This window comes from Crocodylus siamensis, chromosome 1 (genome assembly GCF_052110815.1).
Source record: "Crocodylus siamensis isolate JL-2025a chromosome 1, ASM5211081v1, whole genome shotgun sequence".
Classification (NCBI taxonomy): Eukaryota; Metazoa; Chordata; order Crocodylia; family Crocodylidae; genus Crocodylus; species Crocodylus siamensis.
Window position 1 is genome coordinate 10,931,989 of NC_143395.1, and position 24,362 is coordinate 10,956,350.

A 24,362-nucleotide genomic window follows, 5' to 3' on the forward strand; every position below is an offset into this window, starting at 1 on the left:
ACTGACAATGTTTATGATGTAATGGTTTCCTCAAGGCAGCTTGCCACCTCCTACCTCTTTTATCCATCTCGTCCCTCCAAAAGAAGTGATCAACTGTTTTGAAATTCTGACAGTACAAATCATCCCACTAAAGCCAGTTAGTAAAGAAATCTCATCTCACCAACAGGAGCTTCCACTTCCGGCATGCCACCTAGACTCCTAGCATTCATACACAATCAACTGAAAAGGTTTTTCATCCTTGCTGTCTTTGCCACATCGGTGCAATTTGTAACAAAGTTTCTAGGTAGCGCTTGTCTTTCTAGCACCCGCCATCAGCAGTTCATTGTCCTGGTGTCAGGGCACAACCCCCAGGTATGGGTTTAATGTGCTCATGGTTAATAATACAGGCAGCAGCTGCATGAATTAGCTTCAGGTGTCAAAAGGATTTCGGCAGCATCTGTGTCTGGGGTGCGTGGCAGCCAGCCAGGAGAGAGGTGACTACTGACATGAGGAAGCCCTGGGGTCGATGCCTGCCTTTGGGAAGTCAGCTGTAGACAGGTGCTTTATGGGTGTGAAGCACTGCAGGACTGAGGATCATCGCTTTGGCCCGCTCGGTTACCCGCTTAGCCCCAGAGGAAGACACAGCCGGCCCGTGGCCCTTTTCCTGCTCCCCTGTGGCAAGGGGAGAAACAACTGGGTCTTAGCGCTAGGCTCCAGCTCCATGTCTATGCCCACCCACTGGCTCAGGAGCTTCTTCCTGGGGCCCCTGAGGGATGTGCCAGGCCCTGGGCAGGGGGCACAGAGAGACGCTTAGAGACTAGGTCCGCCCCACACAGTGAAGCCCCGGAGCCCCAACATCAGCCCGGCTGCACTGGGCACCCCCACGCTCGAAGCACCGACCCCTGGAGGGAGGGAGGAGGAACGGCCAAAGCTTCCGCGAGGGGACTCCTGCCGTTGTGGGGCGGGGCAGGAGCGGCGGTTGGGATTCCGTTGGGCGGGGCGTTCGGGGGCGGGGCGGTGGTTGGGATTCTGTGGGGCGGGGCGACGGTTAGGATTCCGTTGGGCGGGGCCTTCGGGGACGGGGCGTTTCGGAAGTCCCCCCGCGCAGTTCGCCCCTTCCGTTGCGTTCTGGGAGCTGTAGTTGCTTCGCAGGCGCTGTATCACTGAGAGGCGGCGGGAAGCTAGAGCGCCGCTCGGGAGCACGGAACGGAACGGGGGAGGCGTGCGCGCCCAGGCCCCTTCCCCCCGCGTGCGGCTGCCGGCGGTAGCACCCCCTCGGTCCGGGCTGGGCACCCCGGGTAGGGAGCGGCCGAGGCTTTAAGGGGCGGACGAGGCGGCGGCGCGAGCGGACGGTGCCGGGGGAACATGAGGCCTTCAAGACCTCCAGGCCCCCGGCAACCCCTCCGTGGGGCTGGGCCAGCACGTGGCCCTCGTCCCCGAGGCCGGGGGCCTGTTTGCCCCCCGCACAGGCGTGGAGCGGGCTGTCGGGGCGGCCCCCACGGGCTCTGTGGGGCGGCAGGTCCCTGCCTACTCCCTTGGTAGCCCGGCATTCAGCCCAGATTGGTTGTTGGAGGCCAGGCTCTGAGGTGCCGCTCAGGAGATCTCAGTCCCCTGTTCTGGAAACGAGTCCCGCTTATGTGGGACGGCGGGGCCGAGCAGGGCGGAGCTCGGCTGCTTGTGTTTAGCGGGCATGGGCACCAGTGACCCACTTCCCCTGCTCCGCTCTTTCAGGCCAGGGGATGATGACTGAAGGTGTCTCGTGGAGCTTATGCGCCAAGGGACACAGCCAGATGGCCCAGGAGGCTTATCAGATGTGACGGGGTCTCTGCCTCCCGTAAGTACCTGTCGGCTCCACCTCCTGGAGTTTACGGGCCGTCGAGCCGGGGTATTAAAGAACAAGGCAGATAGCTTGGTCTTGCCAAGAATGATGGTTGTTCCCATGGGTGGGTTTGGTCTGAGCTCTGCGAAGCTGGAAGTGTAGGGAGATCACACAAACGTGGCAGTGGAAGGGACCCAAAGCGATCCTCCCGTTCATCCATCTGTTCTGGGGCAGGATCCAGTATGTCTGGAGCATCCTTCACAGACGCTTTTCTGGTCTCTTCTTAAAAACCTCCGGTGATGTGGATTCAGCATCCTCCGTAGGTAACTTGTTCAGTTGCTTAATTCCTTGTAGCTAGGGCATTCATCTGACTGAAGCCTCCCTTGCTGAAAATTAAGTGGATTATTTCTCATTCTCCCCCTGTGGGCAGAGAATAACAACCTTTTGTACAGTTGAAGGCTTACTATATTACGTCCCTTCCCTTCTCTAAACTGAACCCAGCGCTCTCAGTTTTTCCTCAGAGGTCGTGTTTTTTAAATCTCTTGTTTTGGTTGTTCTTTCCTGGAGCCCGTCCAGTTTATCTGCCTTGTTCTTAAATGGTGGCACCCTGAGGTAGATGCAGTGCAACCCTGAGCACTCGCAAGGGTAGATTAGAGCAGAATAAAGATCGCCGCTGTCTGAGAACTGGCACTTCCATTTGTACCTTCAAGAATAACGTTTGCCTTTTTTACATTAGCTCATTGGTGATGTCTTCAGTTTTTCCTCTACTGTAACTCCAGATCAATGCAGTCCTGCTACCTTATCAGTTATTTCCAGGTTTTTATTTGTGCCCCTGATTTTTCTTTCCTAAAGGCAGTAGCAGCAGTAGCAGCATGCCATAACCAGGATGTCACTGACCCCCCACAACCCACCTGCTCCTCTCATAGGTCCCATACCCCAAAACATGTCAGAGGGGCTGTGCTGGGACTTCCCCAGGGGCCATTCTCAGCATGCTGGCATCCAAGGTCTCAAAAGTGGCACCCACCTGAACGAGCAGAACACTTGGGTTCTTCCCCTGTTTCCAGGACTGATTATGTATTTTATAGTAAACAGTGATTAAATAAAAGTCATAATCTGTCCTTCAAGGAGGTTTGGAATCCAGGACTCCAAACATCCCCTTCTGAGTTGTGCTGTCCCTTGTGCTCTCTCTTCCATCTCTCTTTTTTAAAAGAAAGAAGCCACAATCATCTTTTATGCGGAACCTGATCATACTGAGGTGTGCTTGACATTTGGAAGATGGCTATTGGAAATAGTATCTTAGGTAAATGAATGTTTAGTTTGAGGATTCTAGTTGGGCTTGGGGTGCCAAGCTTTTGGGGCAATCCTAAGTGCCAAGGATGCTTCACAGTCAGAAGATGAGATACCTGTAAAGTACAGGTATTTCATAGCTAAGCACTAGTTGAATGGGGGAGGCAGGGGGGATTGTATTTGTGATTTAAGCTTTACATTTTGGCACCCATGTCCATTATTGCATCAAGCCAATTGTCTGTACATGCATGTGCTGTTCTTTTATACTTGTCCTTAAGACTTGATTTTCAGTTTTTGTACCGTTTCTTTTTTATTTTCAACTAATTGAGGATTTATGCACAGTGGTGTCCTATCATACTTCCTATCAGGCCCCTCAGCTGGATATTTGGCTTTGTGCCTTTAGTATGATCTCTTTCAGAAACTACCAGCTCTCCTGAACTCCCTTTCCCTTATTATTCCTTCCTGCGGGACCTCACCACAAATTCTGAGTGTTTGAAGTCCAACTTGTTTACGTCATCAGCATTACTCTGTTACCCTCACTTCTTCCTTTCCTCAGAATCTTGAACTTGTTTTAAAAAAAATTACCAGGAGTGAATAAAGCTAAGCTGAGGAATAGCAAAAAGGGTGCAGCTAGGACACTGAGTCCGAGAGATTTTTTTGACAAAGTGTGGTGTTTGAACTTGGAGTCATCAGGAATGCTGACTTTTGTGATTGTGGGTGAAGTTCAAGAGAGTATCAGAACTTTTCCCTGTACAATACAAGTAATAGAAAAAGTACTGAATGGAACGATCCTGCTCTGACAGGGGCGGATAGGGGAGATGGCCTAATGAGGTCACTCTTATGAAAAGAATAAGTGGTTTTATTTTGTTTTTTTAACTGTAGAATTATAATCAAAGTCTCCAGAATAATGCATGCTTTGTTTTTGATATTTACAGATGTCCCTCATTAGAAAGAATGGAGCTTGGAAAGGCAAAACTTCTGAGAACTGGTCTTAATGCCTTGTGTCAGGCCATACATCCTGTGCATGGTATAGCCTGGACAGATGGGAAGCAAGTGATACTGACTGCTTTACACCTTCATAATGGAGAACCAAGGTTTGGTGACTCAAGTGTTGTTGGTCAGTTTGAGCATGTCCATGGGCTCTACTGGGGTCCATGTGGTGCAGATGCCCCAGCTCTGCTGGCTGTTCAACATAAGAAACACATCACAGTTTGGCAGCTGTGTTATAACATTGCAGAAAGAAATAAACTCTTGGTTTCTCAGATTTGTGAAACTGGTGAGCCGTTTCCAGTGCTTCCACAAGGTTGTGTGTGGCACCCGAAGAAGGAGATCTTGGCTGTGCTTACTACAAGGGATGTCTCAGTCTTACACTCAGTACGTCTCAACAACTCTAGAATAAAAGCTGACATCAAAGGTAGTGGTCTAATCCACTGTGCTTGTTGGACTAAGGAGGGCAATCGCTTGGTGGTTGGCATAGGCAGTGCCCTTCATTCCTACACATGGGATGACGCTCAGAAGACTTTAAACGCTTGCTCCTTTTGCCCCATATTTGATGTGGGAGGCTACATCTGTGCTATAGAATCTACTTTGAATTCTCAAGTTGCTGTTACTACTGAGCTTCCACTAGATAAGATTTGTGGCTTGAATGCAGGCATTGCATTTGAAGTCCCAGCTAGCATGGAAATAGAGTCTTTTCCTTCACAGTCCACCTTGTGTGCTGATGAAGAGTTCTCCATGGATGCGGGTAAAAAAATGTTAGAGGCAGAGAAACTTGTGCCAGTTACCTCAGTACCTTGTCCATCTGTCCCTGTGGATCTAACCCATATCTTTTGCAGCAGAGAAAGACCTGATTCAAGTCCTTTCATTCACCTGAGGGTCAAGGACTATTTAACAGGAAGTGGCCAAGATTCTTCACACCTCATCCTGGTGACTTTTGAAAGAAGGGTTACCACTACCAAGAAGGTCAGCATCCCAGGCATTCTGGTCCCTGACATAATGGCTTTTGACCCTAAAACGCAAACTGTATCAGTAGCCTCCAATACTTGTAATATTATTTTAGTCTATTCATTGACTGCATCTAATTTACCCAATATCCAACAAATTCAGCTTGAGAAAAGTGAAAAGCCAAAGGGTTTATGTTTCTTAACCTATAAGTTATTACTTATTTTGGTTGGAAAGCAGAAATTCACGGATCCTGCATTTCTTCCATCTTCAAGGTCAGACAAGTACAGCATCCGTCTGATGATCAAAGAAATAATCTTTGAAAATGCTTCTTCAGCATGTGCTGCTGCTAGTAATAGCCCCAATTCCAATGCCTTTTTAAATACGCCTGTGAAAAGAGGGCCACCAGAAAATCTCCCAGCAGAAACCCACCCTCTGAGTAATGGACTCCTGATACCAGGTCGGGGTATTATTCAGTCTCCTAACAGCAGAAAAAAACTTATTGAAGAAATTAAGAGCCCGGTTTATGAGAAAAGCCTTTTGTCAAGTGTGAGTGAGCTCAGAGAAAAGAAGATTTCTGTGGATTTTCCCACCACTGTGGAAACTTTTGTAGTTGAGCCAAATAATCGACCCTCAGCCCTGCATGGGACACCTACTACATTTTCCAGTAGACCAGTATCTCCAAAAATACATGTGGATGAAGTTCCCGAAATTTCAAATTTCTCTAAAAATAATTTCTTGCTAAGTGAAAAGGAAGTAAGTTACTTATCTAAAAACATAGATGGATTATGTGGCAGCTTTACAGAATTACAGAACCACCTTTTGGAGTTAACAGAACTGCTAAAATCTGGAAAGAAATGTCTCCCAGTGTATCCATCTTCTCAGGAGCCGGCTTTTGTTAACATCATTTTTCAGGTAACTTTGTTGGAAGCTTAGTATAAAACCTGTTCTGGGTATGTTTTTTAAGATTGTGGATATCTAAAATGTACAACTGTGCAAGAGTTCGTGTCAGGTTAGGGAGAGGCCCCAGTCGCTTACCAGTTTAGCTTTACACAAGTATAATCCCATTAGGTTCAGGTGGAGCCCTCATTTCTGTACCCTAAAACAATAAGGGTTGGCCCTTTTAAGGTCTGTAGAAATGTTTTACTTGATTTGTGTACCAGTCTCTGTCTATGGTTTTACCAAAGTTGTCTGTCATTGTATTTATTTATTTATTTCTCTGAAATGAAACGAAGAGAGGGAAAGATTTCAAACAGTTCTTGGGATTCTAAACAAGAAATGTTGCCATTTAAAAAATGTTACCTTGATGTTTTCATCCATTTTGTATTTTCGCTGGTGGCACAGACAGATCTATTTTTAAAAAGAAAGCTAGTGATATAGTTTACTGCTGATAAAGTCCATATATAGTTCCATTCTTCTGCAGGCATAAAAGAAGGTAAATCGTATAAGATCCATATTTTTGAATGTCTGCCACCTCCCCCTGGCAGGATCTGAGCCTGGGAAAAGATAGCAATTGGGTCTGTGCAGGGTGCCCTTATGCACGTGTGGTCCCTTACTTCAGTGTCTGGTCCCACACATGCAGGATCAGGGTATTAGGATGAAGTAATTGTAAGAGGTTGGTGCTCTCTTGGGAGAAAGGCACTGAACTGGTTTACAGATTCTTGAAAGGTAAACCATCTGTGGATGCAGCTTTCAGCCTCTAGTTCCTATACTCAGTTTCTAAGAATTTAAACAATTTGGGATCTGAGACCTGTTTTATCTGATACTGACACTTGCCCGGTTCGAATTAAGACTTTGAATAGAAACAATACAATCAGTAGAAATGCTCCACTAGAAATCCTTCTGCTGAGCACCTTTTTGATTTCTCTTACTGGGTGCAGGGAGTTGTTCTTAATTTCTTTGTCTACACAATTTCAAGTGTCTGATTATCAAGCTATGGCTCAAAGTCCACTAGCTATATTTTTTGTTTCCTTTCAGAAGATGGTTCCAGTTCTCAATTATGTTTTAAAAAAAAAAAAAAAAGAGTGCATTTACCTTTCTGTTAACATCCTTTGTCTATGTCCTTTTGTCCTTTGCTGTTCTTAGGAATAATTCTTCCTCCTTTTGGTAGTGGCCACTCCCTTATGTGCCAGGGTCTGATCCCCTTCCTGTCTCAGTTGTTCCACATTGTAAATATGTAATTTAAGCTGAATTTAATGTTTGGTACTCTACTGAAAGCAAATATAAAAGTGCTGATGATTTTTCATCAGATCTGTTGCTTCTGTTTATTTAGAAGCCAAGTTTGCTGCTTTGAGTAGGAAATGTTTTTTCACTGTACTTTTGCCTTTCTTAGCATTGTGTAGTTGCTGAAGAAATGAGTGGGGTCCTTGTCTCTGGTCAACAAAATGGCTCATTAAGTTAGAAGAAGGTTGCACAAGTGTAAATAATTTGCCTACAAATTTTATTTATTTATTTTTTTTGCTGAAGATCATTTGGGGCAAGAAAAATGCTCAGTTTGACTGTCAGGTCCCAAGTTCAGTTTGAAGGCCCAACAATAATATAGCTTTTTGTCTGCAAACTATATGTCATCATCATTGGCAGTCCCTTGATAAAAGGATGACAAAGTATGTGTGTCAAATATGGAAACGCTTCAGATATAGACGGTGCCATATTCAGAGTCAGTTGCTAGAGTTTGGATCTGTACTACCCAGATAACAAGCTGTGTGATGACGATTGTTGAGGAAAGCCAAATATGAATCCCCACAAGTGCACACAGATACATCAAAATGGCTTTGGGGGCATTGGTAGTTGCTGAGCCGAAGAGATAAGCTCTTCATACACTGCCCTCCTCCATGAAACATAAGTATCTCATTTTATTTTGTATAGGTCTTCCCTCGTGGTGTTTGCCGTGACCAGAGACATTATTCAGGGTTCTCAGGGAATTCTTCCAGTTCACCAGTTATTCATGCAGAAGAGAATTATTCACTCAGCTATATAGACTTGGGTACCGATTCATTTTGGGGTAGATTGGAAACCGTTTGGCTCCATGTATACAGGACAGGATCTGTAAGACTATTTATTTGGATTTTAAATCTTCAAGGCAGTGATTATTGAAGGTAGTTTTCACTAGGACTGTCCAGTTGGCAGCACACAGGCAGCATATAGTCTTACTCAGTCACAGCTCCCCTTACTGTTCTGGGCTCCACCTCTCCTCTGGCTGCCACTGTGCAGTGTGTGAGTCCAGGGCTGTGCAGCAACACAGTGCAGCTGGGTTGGTGTCCCCACAGGCTCGGGGCCTTGCCCTAGTACGGCGTGTGGGGTGTGTGGCCCCCAGCTATTTTTAAAGTGGACACCCCTGACTAGATTATATTTAAAGATTTTAACATGTACTCCTTGCAAATCAGCTGACAAACCAACATAGTGTTTGCTATTTGCATAAGGTACTCTTCTTAACAAAGGTGTGTGACTGTGGTTTACCATATTTAAGACTCTGATGGAAACAGGCCTTGCTAGATTTAACAATTTCTTAAATTTGCAGAAGCAGTCTTCTAGAAGTGGTGCAGATGAAAAGAGAGCTGTTATTCTCTGTGATGGTAAACTCCGTCTAAGCATAGTCCAGCAGATTTTCAGCCTTTCACTTGTTGAAATGCAACATGGTAAGTTCCAGTCATCCAACGCTATAAAGTTAAAAGATGTGACATTCTCAGTTTGCAGTAGCAAAATGCATAATCTGGTGTGGAAAAAAGTCAAGGAGCAAAACAATGGCAACGTATTAATAAAAAAAAAAACCCTTTTCAATTTAACTTGTTTTTAGAATTAGTTCCTTTTAACCTAAAACTCAAGGCTATGCTGCATTCAGGTTCCCTTGTTTATCTAACAGGTGAAGGATCAGTCATATTCCTTTGATATCATTTTAGCTCAGAACTTTAGCTTTCTTATCCAGAGAATTGTAGCGGGTAAGTATAGTTGTCTGAATTAATAATTGTGCAGAACTGAGTTCTGGTATTCTAACCTGTGGATTTTATCTACTTTCAGTTAATCAGTCATTTTTTACTAATACAGCAAAAGTAGCTTTGCATGGTTTGTGTACAGCAAAAGCTGGAGAAATCGATCCTTCTTTATTTTTTATCACTCATTTACCTCTCACGTACTCTGCATCCTATCTAAAAATCTTACTTTTGGCAAAAATGTAAAACACACTTTTCTTTTTTAGCATGAGTCATTCTAATGTAATAAAAGCCTTAGTCAGTCAGTCTGTCTGTCCGTCTGTAATACTCTGGGCTAACTGCGCACCCACCGTTGAGAGATCCCAGAGCATTACAGACAGAAGGAGCGAGGGGGCTGCTGCTCCCCCCCCCCGCCCACCCCAACAACAGCTGGCAGGAAGGGGGGAGGCAACAGGGAAAGAGAGGAGGGCAGGGAGCAGGAAGGGGGGGTTCTGGTGGCCATGTCCCCCTGCACTACTCCGGTGGCCGTGTCCCATCCCCCACAACGTGGGGTGTGGGGAGGTTGAAGGGTGCACGGTGGTCAGACTGGGTGTGGGAGGGAGTGGGGTACACAGGGCCGGACACAGGAGGTGGGGGAATACCAGGGGCTGGGGGGGTGCATGGGGCCAGAGGCAGAGCAGTGGCACCGAGGGGTGCTGAGTGGTGGCGCTCCATCCCCACCACCCCCATTATGATGGGCAGTTTGCTAGTAATGTTATAACTGGGGCCGTTTTGTGGTACTAACACTTAAAATACCACCTTTCAAATTGGGTCCAAATAAAATGGGTCCCATGTGGGTCCAAAAGATTAAACATTTTTGTGCTTTTGCAATGCAATACTTGCAACATGATGTTACATAAAAGTAGTAAACAAAGCAGCTGAGAAGTGTTCTTTACTAAACTCTTCATTGTTTGTACCTACAAAAGTATTAAGTTAACATGTATAAATATCTATTTATTAAAGAGGAGGTACTAAGAGCGTACACTTTGATAACATTTTACTATGTGAAAGCATGTATATAGTATAATAAAAATAGGAATATTATGTGAGATAATAATAGGCCCAGAGATGTAGTTTCTCACCTTAAATTAATTTTACATAGTTCTATCTTAATACTTAAAAGTACCACAAAACATTTTTTTGAGTTTGTGGTCACCAAGAAAAATGGATCATGTAGGCCAGTCTTCAGTCATATTTAAATTATACTGTTGCTTTTAAAATTACTTTTAAATTGTATTGCCCTGCATATTAGAATATATATCTTATGAAAAGATATTGGTTTAGTTTAATAGCAGTGTTGTACGTTAACACCAGTGGCAAAGGAAAAAAATCACTCAAGGTACACCATTTTTTGGTAAATGCATGAGGATTATTAAAGGACACTGACCAAATGGTTAACTGTGATTTTTGATTTTTTACTTCCTCCCAAGTAAATGTGCAAAACTAGTTTTGCCAAAAGGGGCAAAAGCCCAGGATGCAAAAGGTGCTGAGAGAGTTAGGGAGATTTGTTTGTGAGAACCAGACAGACCCAGACAGCTTCTGGGATATCTGAAGAAGTCAGGCATGTTTTCCACCTGTCAGGGGTGGGATAAGCCCTTAGGTAAGAGAAACATGCATATAGATTGTTGTCTTACAAACTTTTTTCCCCCTCTCAAAGCTTTTATTCTTACTGAAACAAAGTTTGATTTTTATTATTTAGTTATTTATTTTAAGGGAAGTTGTTTGATTATCCTTTACATGATTGAAACTGGAAGGGGACAACTGCAGGTCTCCCACCCAGTTGGATCAACTGGATAAGTATAGTTGATGCACATGGTACTGTGGTCCAAGTCCTAGCTAAGAGTGGAAGAACTGCAGGATTATTCAGAACAGCTGAAGGCATGAATCCTGACACTTGAGTGGGTAGTATTTAGGGAACAACCCAAGTGCAGCTATCTCTGAAACTGTTGGGGGGGGGATTTTTATGCCAAGCTGTCAATTAGGTTGTACTTACCATACTGCTTCAAATGTTGCTATAATAGATTTGTTATTTAAATCTGTTTAGCGCTGAATATACTAATGTCTGTAACATTCAAGTGTTGATCTATAAGTATTTCATCTTGATCATCATCAGCAATTCCTAGGAGTCAAGGATGTTTGTCTTTCTTGATTGCCTTATCTGTGAGTCTAAATATAGCTGACAAAGCCAATCTGGATCAATAGGTTCTGTTGCAGCTCAAGCATGTGTTTCTGTATAGTGTGGAGGTGGCTCTGCTTTCTTGGTTTGGTCTGCAATACAGTTTCTGCCACTCCTGCTTGTCCATTGCCTGTTGTCGTTGTAAGGTTTCAAAGTGCTGAGGTCCATGTAGCAGACTCTTCCTTCGTTTGGGGCAGTCCTGGGCAATAGTTTCCCACATGTTGATGTTGTGTTTTTTTCAAGTTGGCCTTGAGGATGTTCTTGAAATGCTTTCTCCTCCCTCCTTTTGAACATACACCTTGACTGAGCTAGGAAAATAAAACTTGCTTCAGGAGTCTTGAGTTGGACATCTGGATAATATGGCCAGCCTAGCGAAGTTGATGTTGGATGATCATCACCTCTATGCTTATGATGTTTACTTGAGAGAGGATGCTAGTGTTGTCTTCCTACTGGATTCAAAGGATCTTCTGCAGGCAACACTGGTACTTCTCCAGCAACTTGAGGTGTCTCCTGTGCATTGTCCAATTCTGAGCTCCGTACAGTAAAGTAGGGATCATGACTGCTTGATAAACCATGAACTTGGTTTCAGATCTGATATTGTAATCTTCATAGATTTCATAGACATCAGGGCTGGAAGGGACCTCGGGAGATCATCGAGTCCAGCCCCCTGCCCAAAGGGCAGGAAGTCAGCTGGGGTCATAGCAAGATAAGCATCCAATTTACTCTTGAAGGTGTTCAATGTAGGTGCTTGAACCACCTCCTCTGGCAGACTGTTCCAGACTGTTTCCTCAGATGTCCAAAGGCTACACTTGCACATTTGAGGCAGTGTTGGATTTCTTCATCAATGTCAGGCTTCTGCAAGAGATGGCTTCTGAGGTATGGAAAACACTCAACGCTCTCCGAAGTCTCACCATAAATCTAAATTACCAGAGTTGAGGACTGCTTATTAAGAGCTTGTTGATGGAAGACCTTAGTCTTCTGAATTCTAAACATGAGTCCCATTTTCTTGTACACTTTGCCTTGGTAAAGACATTAACGAATGCTTGAAGGTCTGCTTCTGCGTGAGCACATGCTACAGCATGATCAGTGTACTAGAATTTGATGATTGAGGTCGGGGTAGCATTGGTTTTGGCTCAGTTAGCTGAGATTAAACAGTTTACCATCCATTCAGTAGTTTAGCTCCACTCCTACTGGAAGCTTGTTGGTGGTCAGATGTAGCCTCATGGTAAGGAATATCGAGAAGAGTGTTGGAGTGGTGATGCAGCCTTGTTTAATTCCCATCTTAATCTCAATGGGATCTGTGATAGATCTTTTACTGAACCACCACTTGCATACCATCGTGGAGCAGGCAGAGAATGGTGACAAATTTTGGTTGGTATCTGTACCTCAGAAGGATCCTCTACAGTGCTTCTTGTTTGACAGTCATAGGCTTTCATGAGGTCAAATAAGGCCATGTAGAGAGGTTTATGTTGTTAGCAGCATTTCTCTTGCAGCTTGTGAGTTGGGAAGATCATGTCAGTTGTGCCTCTTGATGTCCTAAACACTACGCTGAGATTCCATGAGGAGCTCTTCAGCAAGTGGAAGGAGATGGTTCAGCCATCAAGCATATGAAAAACGACAAGGTATCTGGAGCAAATAGAATCCCTACAGAAATCTTCAAGTAGGGAGTCGAAGAGCTCACATCACAGCTCCCTGTCCTCATCTTAAGGATCTGGAGTGATAAAGAAATCCCAGATGACTTTGGGGATGCCATGATCATGACAATCTTCAAGAAAAGAGACAGGTTCGACTATGGAAATTACAGAGGAGGATCGCCTTGCTGTGTACCACAGGAAAGATCACTGATCTTGGTAAGAGACAAAAAAAACGCCTGTCTGGTTATACCTCTGAATCTTGTTATTCAGAATTTCCCTCCAGCTGCTAAAGGTGTGCCGATGTATACTGTAGTTGGGTCTTCTGGTAGGAAACTAGTCTGAAAGAACTGGCATTTTCAAACCTTTTGGCTGACTTGCACTCAGTAGCATATTTCTCTGGGGGGGGTTTTTAAGACAAGTTGTTTTTTTTTTTTCTCCCATTCAGCATGGCAGGGCAGGAAAGAGCCCTTCTTTGTCTTATATTAACATACAAGAAAACTGCATTAAATACATTGTCTATCTTTTGAACTGCTGCTAAAAGCAGCATGTGCTCAGTAATGGAAACCTACTTTGAAGTTGATTAAATGCAGTCAACGCTGAGCATGACTATAAAATATGTGGCCCGCATCCCACATTGAGCAAATATGCTGATAGTAACGTGTGTCTGTGAGAGGGGAGACGGGAGCCCCCACAGCGTGGCCTGGACCCCTAACCAGAGCACTGTGGCACTCATCGTAGGAGCCGAGACAGGCAGCAGCAGGGAGGAGACTGGAGCATAGACGCTGGCACAGGCACGGGCTCGGCAGTTTTGCAGCTGCCTGAGCCAGCGCACCAGGGAGAGTCGTGGCCATGGCCTCTGAGCAGCATGGGCTGCTCAAAAGCTGTCTGGAGAAACAGCTGGGGAAGAGCTGGAGAGAGAGGCGGAACACCAGCTGGGAGATGCCAGCTCTGGAGCTGGGAGGCGCCAGCTCTAGCCCCAGCTTCGCAGAGGAGGAGGCAGCCATTCGCCAGGAGACCAGCAAGGCAGAAGGCAGGCTTGGGGGGTGGCAGGAGCCAAGGAGCTCCGCTGGAAGGCAGCAATCGGGTGGGACGCTGCTGGGGAACAGCAAGGATCTGACCAGGAGCCCCGGAACTGGGACTGAGGGCAGACCCTCAAGTCCACGGTCATCCTCGGACGGCTCTGGAGGGGGCAGAGCACAGGGAACCACAAGCCCCGGGAAAAGGGAGAGGAGTGACACCGGTAAGAGGGACCAGGGTGACGGGACCCCAGGTCAGCTGGGCTCTAGGGCGGGGACGCCAGAGGAACTGGTAGGGATGGGTACCAGGATGGTCCCAGTATCCCTGCTTGTTAGAGGGGAGAACATGAATGAGTCCCCTAGGAGGGGGAGAGAAAGGAGCCCTGAAAGAGAAAGAGAGAAAGGCAAGCTCGGGAGCTCCACCGGCAGGTGCTGGCATTTTCAATTGAGTGGTGGATGACCCCAGCAGGGGCAAGTTTGTTTCTCGAAGACGGGAAAGCCAGCTTGAAAACCAGGGGTGACCCCCTGAAGGTTCAGGGCCCAGAAGACCCAGCCCTTGCAAGGCGGGCAGTGTGGGGAAGATCTGCAGGGAGCAGCATCAACTGAGGCCGAAGGTGTGGTAAGGGTGGGGCAAAGGGGAGGTTTGGAGCCCCACGAATACAACCCCAGGATTGAGACCCCTCCGTGCCCCCGACAGGTAACTGCCTCCCCAACTAATAACACTGAAGATGTAGCAGGAAAGAAAGGGCGCAGCACCCAGACCATCTAGGTGGCACCAGAATAGGGTTTCACCCTGATATCGCTGGGAGGCAGGGCACCCACGAAGAGGTCCCCAAAGCCTTACAATACCTACCAGTGACAGTGTCCCTTAAAAAGAAATGGGCAGTTGCTCCCCCAGGAGGGAACTGGCATCAGGCCTAGACGTACTACAATATCAGGCCAGCACTGGGAGGGCCAAAGTAAGCCCTGACACCACCTTGGTTGCAAAAATGCATGATCTTAGCCAAAAGGCTGAGAGGCTGATGGGAACATGTCACAAGGATAGATTAGTGCAGGCCATCTGAGTAAGATATATGTTAGTGCCTATTGATTGCATTCCCCCTGAGCTCCACCTCTCTTTTTCAAGTCATGTTGAGCTGCTGCATTGCATACATTTTAACTCCTACAGCTCAGCTGTGGTTTTTGGGGTTTTTTTCCCCATTTCCAATTATTCCTGTTTCTTCACCAGTTTCATGTGCCTGGCCAACGGGGCCCCAAACAGTTCATCGAGAATCCCTTTGCCCCCTCCGTCTGTCGCATATGATTAGTGTGGCTCCGCCCTCCATGAGGTGAAGCTAGACCAAGTTACCCTCTGCCTCATCTGAATATAAATTTTTGGAGGATCCCACGACTCATGACAAGAACACCTAATTCCAGTCATGAGTGGGGGCAATATCGGGCAGTAAGTAGCGCTTGGCTCCTTTGTGAGGGGTATCTGGAGTACACTGAGCACTGTTGGGCTGTGGGGTCACTATGGTTTGAGATGCTGTTGAGTCTGCTGGAGCCTGGCCCAATGAACTATGTGATAATGCATGAGCCTTTTGGCTTTGGACTAATATTGTATAAGTAGGTGCCAAGTGCTACTTAGAAGTGTGGTTATGGAGCAATTATTCTAAAACTTGCTGCATTTTACCTTTTTTGAAACTGTCTCAGTTCTGCATGAACTAAGTCTATGGGTACTATATGCAACTTAGTACAGCTATGTTTTATTTCAAGGTTAGTGTTTTCAAATTTGCTCCTCACTTCCATGTGATCAGGGAGAGTAGGGTCTGATAGTAGTAAGGAGCAGGGGAAAGGGGATGCAGGGGGAAGTTGTGGGGAAGCTGCAGGCAAAAGAGCTACGTGACCCCCAGATTTATTTTCAATACTGTAGCAGTGTGAAGGGGACAAATTCAAGACAGGCTGCCAATAATTAAATTCTTTACCTGAAAAAGTATATCGAATTTATACATTTTCCATATATGGAATCTAATTATTGGGGGTCATCTCATAATTGGGGTCATCTTCAAGTAAATGCATTATATTGAATTGCAGATAAAAACTATTGTAAACAGATATTTTAATCTCCTCACAGGTTCCTGTTGGATTCTTCTCACATCAGACAGTGAAGGCTTTGTTCCATTAACATTCACGTCCATGCAAGAGGTCATCATACGAGATGCCAGTTCAAAAGGCTACACTGCCCAGTCCTCCAAAACGTTGGATATTCTCAGTTCTACGGAAGGATATAGACCCATTTCTTCTGAGAGTCTGGATATCACCAGTTCTCTGGAAATCCTCAGAGAACATTCTTCTAAAACTCTTGATAGCAGCAGCTCTTCAAATCAGTCGAGCACTTAAATGTAATTTTAATGCTTTTTTTTATGCCTAGTTGGTGTTAACAGGACATTTTTAAAATCACTCTCACATAAAACAGCCTTTGTATACCACTGCATAACAGATGCATCTCATAAGCTTTCTTTGTAACTAGATCTTTTACAGTTTTGCTGGATTCAGTGCTTTGTAAATCTTGTAATTAATTTTTTTGGTCCTCTTACAACTTTTTTACTCAACAGCGTGTTTAAACATAGTCCTTGATCAAAACTGTGGAGCAGCGCTTTGTATCAGTGCTAGGTCTTTGTATCAATCAGGCTTTCTGCAAGCTTCAGAGGATGGGCTTCCTCACCATCTTGGATCTAGGTTACAGCAACATTTATATAACAAAAATATTTCTGCATTTTTCTTTACTAGAAATCCACCCTCCCCTATGTTTGTCACGTCCAGCTGTCTTTACAGAAATTACCACTGAAGTGAAGTCTTCTGTCCACTAGAAAATATTGAGCTGTTTGTTTAGTAATGTTAACAATGGTGCAAGCATGAACAAGGCTTGTGTAGTTACCATCTCATGAAAACCCAAACCCTTTTCATGCTAGTTCTTGAATCTGTACTAGCACCAATGTATTTGCATTGCTTCTGGAACACAGGTGCAGTAGATCCAGATGTAGCCACCCTGTGCCAGACATTTACTATTTTCCTTTTACACGTTCTTCCAGCCTCAGCTTCCTGGGCTGGAGGCAACAAAAATTTGATGGTACAGGTACTAGCAGATGCCTACTAAGCACATTGAAGTGATTTTTTTTTTTCAATTCATTTGAAAGGAATAGGTATTGTGAGGAGGTTGTTCTTGGCTCTTTATTCATCCCTTGAAATCCAGCACATTTTAGAATTTTTTTTCCCAGCCACTTTTCAGCAACATTTGAAAATGTAGCTGTTAGGTGGTTCTTTTTGTCATTCTTTACCCCTTGTGGCTATGGAAATGGCCTTTTTAATGTGATCCAAGTAAAACCAATACATCCGTGTCTTCCTGAACTTCCAGAGTCTAAGGGTGGAAACAGACATCGCCTTTCCTTGCCTTTATGCTGCATTAAAACATTTTATGGCGGCACAAAAGTGAAGCAAACAGATGTCCCTACCCTTTGTCTCACTATAAATGCTCCAAATTTGTTGCTGCGCGAAAGGTAGTGATGGATTGTGCCTTTTTTTTGCAGCAGACATCTGATTGCTGGTGGCAGGAGAGCATGGGCAGCCAGGAGCATCCTGGGCAGGTGCCCTGGAGACTTGATGGTACACCCGAGAATCAGACCCCTCAAACTGCTGAAGCACCTGTCTGGGGAATCTTAGGTTGTATCCGTAGGTAGGGAAAGCTGGAGCTTTCCCACTTATGAAGATGCACCCCCAGATCTCACTTGTGCACAGCTCTGTAAGAAAGAAACCCTGAGCTTGCCCTGCTACCAGAGATATGCTCCAAGATTCCCTGGCGTGGGTGTATATAAGCAGGGAAACGCAGGCAGGGATCGGCAACCCGTGGCATGCATGGTATGTGAGGCCATTTTCCTCAGGACATTGGGGTTGGGGAGGCAGCAGCTGTTTGCGGCCTCCCGGCTGCAGCTGGCCTCAGCTCTGGGTAACTGCTGCCAGCTGGGAGCCTGGACTGCTCCCAGCAGGCAGCTTCGACACTGCAAACCCTGCTGGGAGCATCCCGGGCTCCGTGGCTATCAGCAGCTACCCAGAGCTGGGGCCGGCTGCAGCTGGGAGGCTACAAACAGCTGCTGCCTCCCCAGGCACAGTGCTGGTACCTACTGCCTTCCCTAGGGCTGAGAGACAGCCGGGGCTAGGGCAGGAGGGCAGCAGCTGTTTGTAGCTTCCTGGCTGCAGCTGGCCCCAGCTCTGGGTAGCTGCTGATAGCCATGGAGCCCAGGCCGCTCCCATGGAAACCTTGCTCCAAGCAGCCCAGGCTCTGTGGCTATCAGCAGCTACCCAGAACCTGGGCCAGCTGCAAACATCTGCTGCTGCCTCTCCCCCCCAGGCTCCAGGGAGGCAACACATGCCTTCAGTGCTTCCCCCTGTGATGCCCTTGCCACTTCTGCAAAGCAGCATTGGAACCCAGTGCAGCGGGGCCACAGAAAGCTGCCTGCTCCCTGCTGCCCTGCCACATTTCCCCTGTGCCCACAGGAGCAGCACGGGCAGCAGTGCAGGGTTGTGCCCCTCACTGCTGCCCCTGTCTGCAGGGGAAGTGTAGCAGGGAGCTCAGAGCAGGCAGCTTTCTGCGCCCCCCCTGCTGTGCACTGCCGCCCTGGATTCCAGCGCTGCTTTGCAGAAGCGGCAAGGGCAGCAAAGTGGGGAGCACTGCCAGTATGTGCTGCCTCCCCAGGGCTGGGGCTGGGAGGTAGCTGGGGCCAGGACCAGGGCCAGGGCGGAGAGGCAGCAAATGTTTGCAGCTGGTCCATGTTCTGGGTAGCTGCTGATAGTCATGGGCCTGGGCTGAGGATCAGGGGTTTTGGGTGGGGGGGCACAGGGCAGCAGGGGTGGCGGGGCAGGGACACAAATAGGGCATCTTGCCATCTACCCCCTGCCCTCATTTTGTTTTTCCTGCATGCCGGCATTGCAGCACCTTCCAAGGTAGGCATTGTGGGGGGTTTTGGCACTCCAACCAGAAAACATTGCCTACCCCTGTTCTTGTGCATTCCCAGGGTGTGCTGGATTGGGCCCCGCAAGCCCCAGGAGAACACATCACTCATCCTGTAGCATAAATGGGGGAAGTCTTTTGTCCAGTGAAGTGGGTCAGCTGGCTGGGGGGCATCCTGACACAACTGATGCCATTTCATTTAGCAATGTTTGTCTACCCTAAGCCAAGACCCCTGAAAGGTTTGGCCGGCCTGGTTCATCTCAGTGAGGGGTTAATTCCGTGTGCACTGAGGGCAGTTCCAGTGTCAACATTAACTATAGCTATGGGCAAGCTTTTAGTTGCAGTGCTGCAAATCTCTGGGAAGCTTGTAGCAGTAGAAAATGTGGGGAGAAAGAGGGGTTCCAGTGCCCTGACTGGAGAGCTTCAGAGTCCTCTCAAAAGCAAGCTCTCCAGCCAGGGGACAGTTGGGAGCTGCTCCTTGGCTTCCCCCCATACCTGAGGAAGCCCAGCAATTGACAGTGTGCCCTCTCCCCTGCTGCCAGCTGCTGAAAAGCAGTAGGTGCGAAGAACAGCCACTGCCTTGCAGCGGGGGAGAACTGCTCCCTGTACTCCTGCCAGTCCTGGTGGTGCTGCTGCCAGAGGCAAAGCCCTTGCAGTAGTGGTGTATTCCCAATGCAAAGTAACGCCTGCTCATAATAGCACACAAGAAAGGAAAGGAACCATCATCCTATTAGGATCTGCACCTTTCATTTGGACACTGCTTGGGTGGGCTTGGGAGATAATATATTTTTTCCTTTGCCAGTCGAAAAGGAACTGGGCGGAACAGTGCATCTGGACAATCTCACAGGGGAGCCAGATCCACCAAAAATAAGACACTGCCTTTAGCAAACACTTTTAACATTCATGGACGTGAGGTGGCTATTATCAGAGTACAGCCCCATTCCTATGCTGGTTTCAGTTTAAAATGTGACTGCACAGAAACTGTTCTGGAGCCTGACAGACTCATAGACAATGAGGGTTGGAAGGGACCTCAGGAGGTCACATCTAGACCAACCCCCTGCTCAAAGCAGGACCAGCCCCAGCTAGATCGTCCCAGTCAAGAGTTTGTCTAACCGGGTCTTCAAAACCTCCGAAGACGGAGATTCCACCGTCTCTGGATCGCTTGTTCCAGTGCCTTACTACCCTTCTACTGAGACAGTTCTTCCTAATATCTAACCTAAATTTCCCTTGCTGCAACCTGGGACCATTGCTCCCTGGTCCATCATCCACCACCACTGAGAACAGTCCAGCTCCATCCTCTTTTGAACCCCCCTGCAGGTAGTTGAAAGCTGCTGTTAAATCCCCTCTTTGTCTTCCCTTCTCCAGACTAAATGGGTGTTTATACTTGTGCTCCAGGAGGGAGGTGGGGCTCTTTAATTAGAGCAGCTCCAAGAGCAGCTCTAATTAAAGCACCTGCAGCATCTTGTGTATCAGCATCCCCGTGCTGAAAAATGGCAGCAGGGGACTTTAACTAAAGCTGGTCAAACGAGCTTTACCCCCACTGCCATTTTTCAGCATAGGGATGCTGATAGACGAGAGACTGGAGTCTGCTGGAGAGCGTTAATTACCACACTGGCAAACTCAAGTCTGCTCCAACGCACTGTAACTACTGCACATTGGGGCAGCCACACTGCTCATGTACAGTATAGGCACTGAATAAACCCAGGTCACTCAGCCTCTTCAGAAGTCATGTGTCCCAGCCCCTGAACCATTTTTGTTGCCCCCCACTGGACTCCTTCCAGTTTCTCTACATCCTTGTAGTGTGGGGCCCCGAACTAGACACAATACTCCAGATGTGGCCTCACCAGTACTGAATAGAGGAGAATAATCACTGCCCTCAATCTGCTTGCAACACTCCTACCAATGCAGACCAGGATGCCTTTAATCTTCTTGGCAACAAGGGCACACTGCTGACTCATATTCAGCTCATTGTCCACTGTAACCCCCAGGTCATTTTCTGCAGAGCTGCTGCCCAGCCAGTCAGCCCCCAGCCTGTACCAGTGCATGGGATTGTTTTGTCCTAAGTGCAGGACTCTGCGCTTGTCCTTGTTGAACTTCATGAGATTTCTTTTGGCCCAATCCTCCAATTTATCTAGGTCACTCTATATCCTAGCCCTACCCTCCAGCATATCTACTGCTCCCCACAGCTTGGTGTCATCTGCAGACTTGCTGCAGGTGCACTCCATGCTATCTTCAAGAAAGCTGATGAAGATATTGATGGGGCTCTTCTCTGTTGTGGCAGAGTTCTCAGTTGTATGTTCTCAGTCATGTCACCTACACTGCTGTCAGATTTAGTCCAGTGATTAAAACATCTCCCATTCATTAGCCATATATTGTGTTTAACATTAAATCCACAATTTGTGCATGTTTGTGTGCTTAATGCATTCAGGCATGCACCAGCTAAGACCTCTGTCCATATCTGTCCCCGATGCCAACAACACCCTGCAAGCGTTCGGCAAACTGCAGGATCAGGCACCTGAATCTGCCAAAACCAATATAGTTCTGTAGCTTTTGACAGTACCATCAAAGCACTGGAGCAAAACCAGGGGACAGCTCTACTCTGTGGATGTGCACATGTGTGTGGATATAGATAGATTTTTATTTGGAATAAGCTCAAGGTAAAGTTAAAACTGAACCCTTTAGAACCATAGAATAAATTATTAATTGTCCTAAATACAAAATAGCCATATAAACACCAGGTCTCTGTCACACCTAAGATTGACTGTAGATCAGAATCTGAAACTTTAGGCTTTATAAATTGGAAGTGACAGTGGTAGCCGTGAGCCCTTTCAGATCAAGACTGAAGACAACTTTGACATCTTTTAAAAAATTTCTCTAGGTCTGTGACACAACTGAGCACATCTGTATTGCAGACACATGGCATGTGAAATAGATACAGCTAAAGCACGACCAACTTGCTATAGCTATTACACTCAAAATACATTTTCAAAAAATGTGTCAAGTCATCCAAGTATAACTGCAGCCTGTGAATGTGCAAAACAATTAGAAGAACACTAGTGCTAACAGCTTAGAGCAGGAGAATGGGCCTTGGGGGCAGATCAGGATGCCCCGTTGGTATTTCAAGGGCTGTCCCTGACTCTCTCTGTCACCTTGGCTACACTTCTCTGTGCTTCACTTTACCTAAAAGAAACGCAATAATCACCCTATCTCATGGGTTGTGTTAGGCTTAATAATTAGGCTATAATAATTATTCTTCATTGCATGTATCAGTGGCAAACATCATGCCCGTTCCTGATATTAATCAAAATAGGAAGAATGATACAATGAAGGAGACACCTTTTCCACTTGAAGTTTCTTTTTTCAAAAAACAGCACAACCTAAGGGACCTCAACTTAGAAAAGAGCTCAAGGAAGGGTTTCATCAGGCTCCTCTACCAGGCAAAAAATTAAAAATAAAATAGTTCAACACTTACTGGACTCTTCAAGGGTTTAATCCTGGTTAGGGTGGTGTGGACCCAAAACCCAGTTTTCTTAGTGCACGTCAGGCTGTCACACTGTGTGAAACAGAATCACATTTAACGATTTAGGTTCCTAAAACTGTGTAAACACCCCTTAAGCCTTCTCAAAAGTGAAGTAGGAGCTGGTCCTATGCTTTATACGTGCTTTGGGATTTGCTTAATCTTCAGGGGATGTTCAGAGACCCGCCCTTACAGAATCAGAGAACAGGGTTGGAAAGGACCTTTATAGGTCACCTATATTAACCTGCTTCAGGCAGGATCATCCCTGTGTAAACAGGGCTATGCAAACCTTCAGTCCCTGATTAAATTTGGTGGAGATTCAGCCCAATTCAGTGGCCGAATCTCCGAATCCGAATCGAATCAGAGGACCCTTTAATCTCTCTGAATCGAATCGGAACCCTCCAAATCGATTTGGAGAGATTTGGTGATTCATACATAAACACAGCTTTAAATGTATTTTCTACATACCTCTAGGTACCAAGCGGCTTGTGAGCGCTGCGATGCTGGGGCACATGGAGTGTCCCACAGAAGTGCGGGGGGCTCCCCAGCGTGCTCGGCAACAGACCCAGAAGTGGATCACAAGCACTTCTGGTCCACTTCTGGGCTTCTGGGAAGTACACAGGGGGGCCCGCCACACTCCCCCAGCTCAGCAACTGGTGCCTCCTGGGTCTAGGGGGTGCACCTGGGGTCCCCCCACGGCCAATCACCAAGCCAGGGAGCTACAGGGAGGCCCCTTGCATGCACCCCCACAGACCTGGAAGTGGACCGGAAATACTTGTGCACCAGCTAAGGTTACTTGCAGGTTTGCTGCCGAGCACATGGAGGGCCCCCTGCACTCCTGCAGGATGCTCTGTGCGCCCCAGCATCGCAGTGTTCACGAGCCGTGCCTGGTACCTCGAGGTATGTAGAAAAAAAGTTTAAAGCTGTATCTGTGGCCAAATCACTGATTCTCCGAATCAGCATTGATTCTTCAGATTCAGATTCAGCCGAATCAAATCAGGGACAGTGATCCAAATCAATTAATCGAATCACTGTCCCTGATTCAGGCCCAATCTGAATCAAATAGGGCCTGCTTCACACACCCCTAGTGTAAACCACCCCAGACAAATGTTTACCCAGCCTGCGCTTAAAAACTTCCTGTGATGGAGAGTTTGCCACCTCTGTAGGTAATCTGTTGCAGTGCTCAACCAGCCTTGCAGGAGTTGGTTAAGGTGACTTTAAATGTATATTGGAGCTGGGATGTTAAAAAAAAGTCCCTATTGTAGACTTATCTACTATATCCCTTCCTGTAATAGGGTTCACAAGTTGATATTTGACAGACAGTTGTGCTTTGTGTCTGACATACATGTGCCTTGAGGAAGTGATACATTTTAGACACAAGAAGGTATTAAGATTGATGTAATTCCATTAGATCTTCAAGACAGACGTATTGTTCCTCTTGGGCTTATGTCAGGAAATGCCCAGCAGATAGTAGCCAGAATCTCTTTGATGAAATATTATTAAAAATTAATCTCCTGTTATTTCCATATGTAGGATTCTCATTGCATTTTCTTTTATCTAAGACTTCTGTAAATCTCTTTACTGAATATGAATTTTCGTCAAATCCTGCAGAAGAGAACTCGCCCAGTGCCTTTGACAAAGATATCCCAAACCTTAAATGAATTTTTCACTCACAAATCAAAATTTATTTTCTGTTTACAAGTTTCCCCAAAGTGTTTTCAAATGGAATGAAAATCCATAAGCCAGATAATAATGCAAACAGCCTGTTATCTATTAGCCAACCCCATAACAACAACCATTTAAAAAAAATACCTGGACTCAAGATTTTTGGATAGCATAAATTTCTTCCCCAACTTACAAAAAGGTACAGATGTAGTTATAGTTTCTATTAGCCTACAGCTACAGAAGCCTAGAAGCAAAAAGCACTAACCTGCTGTACCAGAGTCCTGGGCTCTCTCTTACTTACACAGGGAAGCAGCCTAGCAAAGGAGCTCTGCAGACAGGTGGGCTGCCACAGCTTCAGGATGCCAAGGCAACTGGCTAA

General features: G+C 46.3%; 1 protein-coding gene across 6 annotated transcripts; it reads left to right on the forward strand.

The window, feature by feature from the left end:
* Window positions 1–1,103: 1,103 nt before the first annotated feature.
* Window positions 1,104–17,742, forward strand: LOC149872578 (WD repeat and coiled-coil-containing protein-like). 6 transcript variants are annotated; one of them, XM_090031468.1, is made up of 5 exons: window positions 1,104–1,277; window positions 1,711–1,813; window positions 4,021–5,941; window positions 8,544–8,661; window positions 15,931–17,741. In XM_090031468.1, the coding sequence occupies exons 3-5, from the start codon at window positions 4,040–4,042 to the stop codon at window positions 16,194–16,196; spliced, it is 2,286 nt and encodes a 761-aa protein (XP_089887594.1). In that variant the 5' UTR covers window positions 1,104–1,277; window positions 1,711–1,813; window positions 4,021–4,039; the 3' UTR covers window positions 16,197–17,741. The 6 variants fall into 6 exon arrangements, with proteins under 6 accessions (XP_089887594.1, XP_089887611.1, XP_089887602.1 ...); XM_090031485.1 differs by lacking the exon at window positions 1,711–1,813; XM_090031476.1 differs by lacking the exon at window positions 1,104–1,277 and having other exon boundaries at window positions 1,294–1,813.
* The last annotated feature ends 6,620 nt before the right edge of the window (window positions 17,743–24,362 follow it).